This window comes from Bison bison, unplaced genomic scaffold (assembly GCF_000754665.1).
Source record: "Bison bison bison isolate TAMUID 2011002044 unplaced genomic scaffold, Bison_UMD1.0 scf7180017864508, whole genome shotgun sequence".
Classification (NCBI taxonomy): Eukaryota; Metazoa; Chordata; class Mammalia; order Artiodactyla; family Bovidae; genus Bison; species Bison bison.
Genome location: NW_011495064.1, coordinates 11,925,031 through 11,936,276, shown reverse-complemented (window position 1 = coordinate 11,936,276; position 11,246 = coordinate 11,925,031). Strand labels below are relative to the sequence as shown.

The following is an 11,246-nucleotide window of genomic DNA, read 5'->3' as shown; positions in this document are numbered from 1 at the left end:
AGAGCTGTGGTCTCTCATTGCCCCGCTCCCTGCCACCTTGCTGCTGCATAATTGAAAACAGATTACTCCGCTCATCATCCCTTCATTCATTAAGTAAACGCATTTTGTTGTTCAGTCGCTCAGTCCTGTCTGACTCTCTGCGACCTCATGGACTGCAGCACGCCAGGCTTCCCTGTCCATCACCAACTCCCGGACTTGCTCAAACTCATGTCCACCGAGTCGGTGATGCCATCCAACCATCTCATCCTTTGTCGTCCCCTTCTCCTGCCCTCAATCTTTCCCAGCATCACGGTTTTATCCACTGAGTCAGTTCATCGTATCAGATGGCCAAAATATTGGAGCTTCAGCTCCAGCATCAGTCCTTCCAGTGAATATTTAGGACTGATTTCCTTTAGGATTGACTAGTTTGATCTTGCAGTCCAAGGGACTCTCAAGAGTCTTCTCCAGCACTCAGCCGCCTTTGTGGTCCAGCTCTCAGATCTGTACATGATTACTGGAAAAACCTTAGCTTTGACTATACAGACCATTGTCGACAAAGTGATGTCTCTGCTTTTTAATGTGCTGTCTAGGTTTGTCATAGCTTTTCTTCCAAGGAACAAGGGTCTTTTAATTTCATGGCTGCAGCTACTATCCGCAGTGATTTTGGAGCCCAAGTGAATCAAATCTGTCACTGTTTCCATTTTTTCCCCATCTGTTTGCCATAAAGTGATGGGACTGGATGCCATGATCTTTGTATTTTGAATGTTAAGTTTTAAGCCAGCTTTTTCACTCTCCTCTTTCACCTTCATCAAGAGGCTTTTTAGTTGCTTTCTGCCATTAGGGTGGTGTCATCGCATGGCTGAGGTTATTGCTATTTCTCCCAGCAATCTTGATTCCAGCTTGAGCTTCAGCCAGGCATTTTGCACGATGTACTCTGCGTATAAGTTAAATAAGCACGGTGACAGTATACAGCCGTGACATACTCCTTTCCCAGTTTGAATTAGTCCATTGTTCCGTGTCTGATTCTAACTGTTGCTTCTTGACCTCATACAGGTTTCTCAGGAGGCAGTTAAGGTGGTCTAGTGTACTTATCTCTTTAACGTTTTTCCAGTTTGTTGTGATCCACACAGTCAAAGTCTTTAGCGTAGTCAATGAATCAGAAATAGATGTTTTCCTGGAATTCCCTTGCTTGTTCTGTGATCGAGCAGATGTTGGCAATTTGATCTCTAGTTCCTCTGCCTTTTCAAAATCCAACTTGTACATTTGGAAGTTCTTGGTTCACATACTGTTGAAGCCTAGCTTGAAGGATTTTGAGCATTATTACCTTGCTAGGATGTGAAATAAGCACTGCTGGGTGGTAGTTTGAACTTTTAGTACCTACTGAATGTACTAGGCCCCTAGTACAGCTTCTGAGGTGCAACTTCTCAACTAGGAGAATGGGCAGGGCAGTGGGGATGATGCATTAGAGGTGAGAAGACCCAGCCTCTGACCCTGTCTGCCCTTCCAGATGTGACATTAGATGGCTTTTCTAGTTGGCCACCTAATTCTGGGTCTCATTTTCTTTAGGGAAGCAGGTGAATCCTGGAGGCTGTCTGTAGCCCTCCCCTCCCCCCTTCTGTGGCATCCCTTTCTCCAACTCTACAGGTACCTTCCATGGGTCCCAAACAACCTCGGTGATGTCCCCCGAGTTGCTGTTGAACAGGGCCAGCTCTTAAGTGTTTGAGGTAAAACCCTGACCTGTGGTTCCTGTGCACTTGGCAGGTCGCTTGTCCATTTTTATCAGTCCAGCTCAGTTCTCTGTTCTTCTCCTGCTTCCTCAACTTCTGCCTGACCTAGTCATATGTCAGACTGACAGCTGTCAGGTGTGCAGTCTACCAAATGCCCTGAGAATGCTGCTTGTGCCCGAGACAGTAGGAACCTGGCGTTACTCTGTGTACCCTCTCCCTTTCATACACCCAGTACTGCCTTTTTCAGTCGGTCTTCAATGGTACCTATTCCCTGAAGTCATCTTCATCTCATGCAGTGGCAGCATAGTAGAACACTTGAGAGTAGGGGCTCTGGAGCCACACCGAATGCCTGTGTTTGTAATTAACTGTGCCACTTAATGGACGTATGACTTCGAGTGTGGTATTATATTTCCGGCCCCCAAAGTTCTTCTGACTTGCGATAAAACCCTTCACCAAGAGGCCCCAGCCCACCACCTCAGCTTTTTCCTGAACTGACCCCTGGTCTGTTTCCTTGCTTTTTGACTTTTTATAGCTCTCCTTTTTGAGTATGAAACTTAAGTCACCAAGAACTCTTGCTGTTATTGTTTGGTACCTGGTGTTGAGTTGGTACGTGACACTCTGGAAGCCAATTGTGATTGAAAAAGAGGTAGGAGGGTTCCTCAAAAAGCTCAGTCCTGTGACTTCGGTACAGCCACACAGAAGGTATTGGTATGTCCTTGCCTTTGTGTTCAGCACTGCACGCCTTAGCGTATGAACACCTGTGGTTTTATAGAGCATCAAGCTAAATAATGCTTATTAAAAGTTATTAAGGAAAAGGAAGATCATTAAGCTGAAATTAGCAAGCCTTTCATGGTAGATACCCTTGGCAGATTATTGGATCCTGCTGTTGTTTCTTCACTTGAGTAAAAATGAGGTTGGAAAGTAACAAGGACACGAGCTGGGCTTGCCCTTGGAGGACTGACAGAGAGGCACCGTCCTGGTAGACCTAGCTTGGCTCAGTCCAGTCCTGCCGCCTTTTCCTCCCCACAGGATCTCTGTACCCAGCCTGCCATTTCTGTAGGGCCTATACAGCATAGAACTTGGGACAACGTGGGCAGCTGCTTCCAAGCCCTTCCTGCTTGTACTTAGGAAGTCTCAGTGAATTTAGTGTCACCGTACTGCTGATGCTTTTCCAAAAATAAGGACTGGTTGCCACCGTACTTCATGATGTGTATAAAGCACTTTCAAGTGTATTTGGCCCTTGAATAACTCCCGAAGTTAGGGGCCCAGATTCTGCTAAGTCAAAAGTTTGCATATGATTTAGTCAGCCCCCATATCTTGATTTCTTTGTATCTGAGGATTCAACCGACCTCAGGTGGTGGTGTACTGTAGTATTTATTGCTGAAAAAAAACTCAGGCATAAGTGGACCTACACAGTTCAAACCATGCTGTTCAAGGTTCAACTGATAATGTAATTGGAATTTTCAGCACCAAAAGCTTCTGTATATTGCTTTGTATGTGGCCAAATCTAGGCACTCTACACATTGAAATTAGTGTAGTCCTTACCTTTATGAAGCTTGTATTTTAAGATGGATGGCAATATAAACATTATGCTTGAGAAGGAGCAGAGTTCTGGGATCCCCTGTTCCCAGTGCCCATGTTAACTACTGTTGAGAGGAATGGCAGCTCTGAGGAATTGCTGGCCTAGTGGGAAGAAAGCGGTTTCGGTAGAATATGGCAGTGTGGCTCTTGCAGGTGGTGTATAATTTGGAGTTAGAGATGAGAAAAAGTTTATAAAAGCATTGGATAAGTTAGACTTGGTGGGGTGAATGACTCTGTTGAAGGGACTAGCAAGGGATTAAGACTCAAGTTGGTTTTTGATTGATAATGTAAATCTCTGTTGGGGCAGGGTTGGACCAGAGATGACTTGAAGCTGCCCTGAGGAATGATTTAGCAGGACTGGGAGAAGGGGCCTTTGGGGAACCCATTTTTCCTTGCAAGGGACCCGAAGGAATTCTGAGAGTACAGAGAAGCCATTAAATAATGTATGATATGTTTGTTAGGAAAAGTTGAAACAAAATAAAATACCCAAGTTTTAAATTTTTCTTTACCACTCCTACTTATTTGAGTTTGTTGTGCATCTTTCTAGCCTGTTTTTATGCAGTTGCTCATTATATCTTGCCTCTTATAGTTATTTTTTGTTGTTGTTGTTTTACCCCAGTGTAAATTAGACTATGCCATTACTCTGCTAAAAGCTTTTCCAGGGCATCCCTTCTTTGTAGGAATAAAATCTATAAACTCCTTACCGTAGTCTGCAAATGAGTAGTGATTTGATTCCTGTCTGCTTCTTCAACCTCATTCCAGTCTTTTGCTTTCTCACTACCTTCCAGCTACACGGGCCAAAGAAGTCAAATTTTTAAAGAAATTGTTCAGTTAATGTGGAGTCAGCCTCATGGGTTGTTTGAGTTTCTAGTTTGTGAATTCTTGGCTCTTTTTGTTGGACTGAGACAGCCTGATGCTTTTCTATGTCTTCTCCACTCAAACACTTGAAATATCCCCAGGGGTGGACATGGGCAGTGACTGTCAAACTTTACGTTTGCAATTCACAGTAAGAAATAAGTTTCAAAGCATAGGGTTGCAGAGGGTCAGATACAACTTTGGGACTAAATAACAACATAGCCTAATTGCACACACATAACTAACATAAGAAAAGTTTTGAAACAGTGTTTACACTTATCTGTTTAATATACATAAATCAGTCATAAGAGAATAGTGACTGTTCTGAGACCAATGCAAAATAGAGAAAAACTTGTTTAGGGTATCTGATTGGAGATTAGTCACAAGAAAGCTTTATGGAACCAGCATGAGAGATGGAAACACTGCTGTACAAATTCGAGTTGTCATTTTGTGAGGCAGGACAAACGTGCCATTTGTTTGTCTGCCTAGCCATTTCCCTACACTCCAGCTACCATCATTGGTAAAACCACCTGCCTGGGCATCTCTGGGACAACATCTGAAGCTCTTGGCATCTCATTCTGCATCAGTGCCCATCTCCTTCTCTGCGGTTAAGCTCTCAGGCGGTTGAACGGGTGTTTGCTGGAGTGAGCACTAAGTACAGCCCGCTTCCTCTTGTGCGGTGGCCTAACTCCTCAACCCGGGAAACAGGGTCAGAAGCTGAAAGGGGTATGCTTTTTCAACTGGGCACTGAAGAATACATTATTTGATTTGTTCTTTTTGACTAAATCAGTGCTTCTCAAACCATTTTCTGGTATACCTACAGAGCATGCTGTCTCTGGGGGTAGAGGCTATTTAAGGAATAGATGTAGTGGATGGACATTGGGGGAATGTGCTTTAAAGGGGCCTCCAGATTTTTTTTTTTTTTTTAAGTGAATTGCTCTTTCTTCTCTAGCCCACACCAGTTATCCTGTTGAAAGAGGGGACTGATAGCTCCCAAGGCATCCCCCAGCTTGTAAGTAACATCAGTGCCTGCCAGGTGATTGCTGAGGCTGTCAGAACTACCCTGGGCCCCCGTGGTATGGACAAGCTCATTGTGGATGGCCGAGGTAAGTGCAGAGTTTCTCAGACCAGTGTGCAGAAGAGGAGGCTCCTCTAAAGTGTTTGGGGCCAGCAGAGCTTGGCAACGGAAATCCCTCTGCTTTTAAGATCGCTGAAGGATTGCTCTCTCTGAAGCTACTTCTTTTCATACACTGTCGTGAATGCTGAGCCTCTTGGGAATATATGGGAGAAGCCAGGTTCAGGAATCTTGCCTTGTAGAGAGATTTGGCCTAAAAACATGAAATAGAACCTTCCGAAGTTGCCTGTAGTCACTCCTGTTGTATCATGTTGCTGAGACAAATTCCACATTATGCTTTATGTATTAATTTACAAGTGAAATACGAGGGCATCCACTGTTAAGAATATCTAAATGATTATCCATTCTTATTTTTTAAAATGTTTTCTGCATCCAGTAGAGGTTTGCTATTAGGAAAAATGAAGAGCTCATGGTTTTTGGAAATGTGTGGTTTTAGGTGGCCCTTTGTGCCCAGAGCTAAATCCATAAAAAGATCAGTTCATTTCCACCACAAGACCCTCTGTCCTGTCCCAGTAAAGTGTATATGGGCTCCAAGTCCACTAGAAGTCAGAATTTAAGGAAAGATCTTTACATTTTTACTTTGTGTTTGTCCCTTTAAAGGCAAAGCAACAATTTCTAATGATGGGGCCACAATTCTGAAACTCCTTGATGTTGTCCATCCTGCAGCGAAGACTTTAGTGGACATTGCAAAATCCCAAGATGCTGAGGTAGGAATATCAAGTCTGTGTGTTTCAGTGGAGATTGAAACACATGCCTGTTTGTTCCTTTGCTCTTCTTTCTTTAAGCATTTTGATTTTATATCTAAAACCATAATTTCACAAATACAGGTTTGTAAAACTATGTAGATGGAATTAATAGCCCTTTAAAATTCCTTCTGTTTCACTGTGTTGTGGCTCAGGTCTCAGAACCAGGCCTGTGGGTTGTCATTCATATGAGTTGCTCAGTAAATAATTTACCCTCTCATCTGTTGGTTGCCTTATAAGATGGAGTTGGAGATTGTTTCCAGTTCACTTTTTTCTTTCTTAAAAAAAAAAAAAAATTTATGATGGTAAAACACACATAACATAAAATTTGCCATTTTATGTTCCTGTCAGTGACATTAACTTGTCTTTGCCTTTTTAAAAATCATTTCTAACACTGGAGTCTTACTGAGAGAGACAAGTTTGCATTTCAGAGTGTTACAGATAACCTCCCAAAGTTATATTAAAAGGTCTATTAGGACCCTGTAGCCTGGAAAACAGTATGGCAATTTTCAACAAAGGAATACCTTTCTGTCTAGGAATTTGGCAGCTTAAACCCTTTGCCACAGTAACTTTTTTTCTCCCTAAAATCTCTTACATTCCACAGAAACATAAGTGAGTTAAAAGTAAATTTCTTCTATATCAGAGGTTAACCAGTTTTCTAAAAAACTCTTTTTTTCTCAAAAGGGGAAGCAGAGGGGAAAAAAGCTCATATTCTTTTTCTCCTTTATTAAAAATAAAGTTTAGATCCCATTGTAGAAAATTGCCATTAAGAAAAACAAGCTCATAATCTGCTTATTCCAAATAGTGTTTAAAATACAGACGACTTTGATCCTTAGAGGTTTGTTTTGTGAACTCCTGTAGAATTTGTTCGCATTTATCTCATACCTTTTGCTACCATTATTTGTTATTTGTGACATATTCAGTTCAGTTCAGTCACTCAGTCGTGTCCGACTCTTTGCGACCCCATGAATCGCAGCACGCCAGGCCTCCCTGTCCATCACCAACTCCCGGAGTTCACCCAAACTCATGTCCATCGAGTCGGTGACGCCATCCAGCCATCTCATCCTCTGTCATCCCCTTCTTCTCCTGCCCCCAATCCCTCCCAGCATCAGACATATTAGCATTATATTATAAGCATGTATATTGTGTTACTGATCATAGTACCTTGTCCATAGTAAATAAGTTCTTGGTTATGATTTCATATTCTGGGAAAATTTGTCCAGATCAGCCCTCTTTGGAGAATGGGCCTGGCTGCGGAATTAATTTTGTGGCCCAGGAGCATTTGATGGGATGAATATCTACCCAGCAACACCCCAGTTTAAATGGATAGATTGCCTAGAAAACAGAGTTTGGGAGTTTTATTCCTGAACGTGAGTGGATGTGAGTTTCCTGTCATCCTGTTCCAGGTCGGTGACGGCACCACCTCAGTGACCCTGCTGGCTGCAGAATTTCTGAAACAGGTGAAACCCTACGTGGAGGAAGGTTTGCACCCGCAGATCATCATCCGCGCCTTCCGCACTGCCACACAGTTGGTATGGGAGTGCTAGTGAAGCTGGGCCGCTTGGGCACCTTTTTGTTTCTCTTGGGATATGGTCTGTATTGGGTTGTGGAGGGTCTGGGGACAACATTCCTTGAATATTTTCTGAATTCTACTCCATAGAAATCTCAGTTCTACCATTCAGTAGCTATTGACTAGGTATATTACTTAGTCTGTTTAAGCTTCCAGTTTCCTCACAGACTATGATGTAGACATACCACAGGCTGTCAGTAAGTGAGAGCTGTTTTGTTTTTATCAAGTACTTCATAGCACATCTTGAGACCTTGCTTTTATTGACCTTTGACTTTCATTCTTTAACTTGGGGTAAGTCAGTTCCTCCTCACCTTACTTTCTTTACTGTCTCTGTTTTGGGGTGGTGACATTAAAATGAAATCATATGTGAGAAGTATGTATGAAAGGATATCTTTTGAAAAAGATGGCTTTGAAAAGATACGATGTTTAACATACAAATATGTGTATCATGTATTACATGACATAGTTAGTATATAAAGTAGTACAAGTTGTCACCAGTGCTGTTCTGTGCCTGCTCTACGTTTCTAACTTAGGGCATTTTTCTAAACTAGAGATTTATGTTTTTCTGGGCAGCTTTAAGACTTAGAAATGTTATTTCAGCTGTCGAAGTACTTAAGATTTGGGAGTAAACACATTAGGAACTAGCAGGAGAGATTGGGACCCACTTCTCCAGTTTGTTTTTAACATGAGAGACTCACCCCGTTTCTGTTCTTGGCAGGCAGTTAACAAGATCAAGGAGATTGCAGTGACTGTGAAGAAGGAAGATAAAGTGTAAGTTTGCAGTGAACTTTGTCAGAACCTTGACTTCCCATGGCCAGATTGGATGCAGAAGCGTGCTGGAATACCCTGCATGGACTGGGGCTGTTTGGCCCTTGCTAAACCCCTTGCTGTGCCCCAGTCAGTCCATGTAGTACAAGAGAGGCTGTAGACTGTAGTTGAAGAGCTGTCAGTCATGAGGTCTTTGAGTGCAATCACCATCTGTCACTGGTAATCTTCCCTAAAGATTCAGAAGACAAAGTGTTGAGGGCTGAATTTAAAGGCTAGGATAGAAACCATCTCCACGTTGCAATAGAGTACCATAAGAGGGGCTTTCGAGGCCTGATGCAGGTCCCACCCTTGTGTCCCAGGGAGCAGAGGAAGCTGCTTGAGAAATGTGCCATGACTGCTCTGAGCTCCAAGCTGATCTCCCAGCAGAAAGCCTTCTTCGCTAAGATGGTGGTGGATGCGGTGATGATGCTTGATGATTTGCTGCAGCTTAAAATGATTGGAATCAAGAAGGTGCAAGGTGGAGCCCTAGAGGTGAGCCTGCCGAGGCCTCCCTGGGAGGCTCTTGCTTTCACATCGACCCTGTAGGCAGCTTGGTGTAGGCGGACAGCGCACATTAGAGGAATAGAGAGAGAGCACTTGGGCGGGAAGCCAGCTGTGTTCCTCATACTGTGGCTATAAGTGTCTCCTGTAGGTGCATTTTATAACCTCCACAGACTTGTATTACTTGTCAGCAGAATCGAAGGATGAACTGGCTGATTTTCAGAATCTCAGTGTTAATGTCGGAGGGGACAGGGCTAGCTCTGATAAATTATCTAAAACCCTCTCAATAAATATAAGTACTTTGCAGTCCATTCTTCTCCAAGCGGTTCAGGCAGGCTGTCCCTTCTTTTATTCATTTATCTTGAACAGATAATACGGAAGTCAAACTGTATAGAAAGTCCTAAAGGAAAACAGAAATGTCTCCTATACCACTCCTGCCCCAGAAACCACTATTAACTGTGTGTGTTCTTCCAGACTGTGCGTCGATAAGTATAAATGTAAATATTGTTTTCTGAAACGAATGCTCACTTGTAGTACATAGTGTCCTGCAACTTTTGTTTATTTAACAACATATTTTTTCACTTATTTAAATTAAAATAGTGACTAGTGTCTACTGTATTTGCACAACACAATTGCGTTTTCATTCTGTTCATCTCCTCCTCTTCCTGTCATGGCACATGAGAGGGGGATGAGATTCCCTGTATATAACAAAGCTGTAAAGAACCTGAAAGTCACCTGAGCCATTCCCATGCCTTTGGCCCCCAGATGGTTGTGTTTCAGCCCATTCTCTACGTCATGACTTGCTGACATTGTCTTTACACGCTGCTTTGATCTCAGTGTTCCATCTTCTGTTCAGAAACCCTTGAGATTAAATTGGCATTCACTAAACTAGGGATCAGAACTGTAATTTTAACTGGTGAGAAAGCCAGGGGCTGCAAGCCACACGTACGTTCAGTCTGTCTCTTTTACCAGACCTCTGTCCTGGTAACTCACCCTTCCTCCAATCTTGCATCCCCTAAGTTTGTTCTATTTTTTGCTGCAGGGTGAGGTTCCTCAATTTACACTCTGTGTGTGAAGCCACTTGGGGTTCTGCAGGCCCACAGGATAAGAGTCAGGCCTTAGCAGAGCCTTTAAGATTCTCCTAAACGTGTCCCTGCCCTCTTTTTTTCCCCCCTACCCTCTTTATTTTGTATTCCAGCAACTGCTAATGGCTTTTCATCCCCTGACTGCACCACACTGCCTCTGCCTGTTGGGGACATCTCTTTCGTTTTCTGTTTGACTAATTTCAGTGCATCCATCTAGATTCAGCTCAGGCATCACCCCCTTTAGGAGGCTATGGATTTGAATGATGTAGGAATCTGTTCCCTGATAGGCTACGGTATTATGTATTGTAGACTAAAACTGTAGATTAGTACTACGAGAAAACACATAGGTCATTGAACGGAATACAGTTTTTAAAATTGTTATTTTGTTGACATATAGTTGATTTACAATGTTCTGTTAATTTCTCCTGTTCAGTAGAGTGATTGTTAACACATACCTAATTCTTTTTCATTAGATCAGATCAGATCAGTTGCTCAGTCGTGTCCGACTCTTTGCGACCCTGTGAATCGCAGCACACCAGGCCTCCCTGTCCATCACCAACTCCCGGAGTTCACTCGAGTCAGTGATGCCATCCAGCCATCTCATCCTTTTTCGTCCCCTTCTCCTCCTGCCCCAATCCCTCCCAGCATCAGAGTCTTTTCCAATGAGTCAACTCTTCTCACAAGGTGGCCAAAGTACTGGAGTTTCAGCTTTAGCATCATTCCTTCCAAAGAAATCCCAGGGCTGATCTCCTTCAGAATGGACTGGTTGGATCTCCTTGCAGTCCAAGGGACTCCCAAGAGTCTTCTCCAACACCACAGTTCAAAAGCATCAATTCTTCGGCGCTCAGCCTTCCTCACAGTCCAACTCTCACATCCATACATGACCACTGGAAAAACCATAGCCTTGACTAGACGGACCTTTTTGGCAAAATAATGTCTCTGCTTTTGAATATGCTATCTAGGTTGGTCATAATTTTCCTTCCAAGGAGTAAGCATCTTTTAATTTCATGACTGCAGTCACCATCTGTAGTGATTTTGGAGCCCAGAAAAATAAAGTCTGACACTGTTTCCACTGTTTCCCCATCTATTTCCCATGAAGTGATGGGACCGGATGCCATGATCTTTGTTTTCTGAATGTTGAGCTTTAAGCCAACTTTTTCACTCTCCTCTTTCACTTTCATCAAGAGGCTTTTGAGTTCCTCTTCACTTTCTGCCATAAGGGTGGTGTCATCTGCATATCTGAGGTTACTGATATTTCTCCCG

General features: G+C 43.0%; 1 protein-coding gene across 1 annotated transcript in view; it reads left to right on the top strand.

Moving 5' to 3' along the window:
• The window catches only part of CCT7 (chaperonin containing TCP1, subunit 7 (eta)), an 18,302-nt gene that overhangs the window by 704 nt on the left and 6,352 nt on the right, over window positions 1-11,246 (top strand). Inside the window, exons 2-6 of the mRNA XM_010829763.1 lie at window positions 5,095-5,248; window positions 5,878-5,984; window positions 7,427-7,552; window positions 8,309-8,361; window positions 8,718-8,889. Coding sequence (XP_010828065.1) covers window positions 5,095-5,248; window positions 5,878-5,984; window positions 7,427-7,552; window positions 8,309-8,361; window positions 8,718-8,889 — 612 coding nt within the window. The remainder of the gene's footprint in view (window positions 1-5,094; window positions 5,249-5,877; window positions 5,985-7,426; window positions 7,553-8,308; window positions 8,362-8,717; window positions 8,890-11,246) is intronic.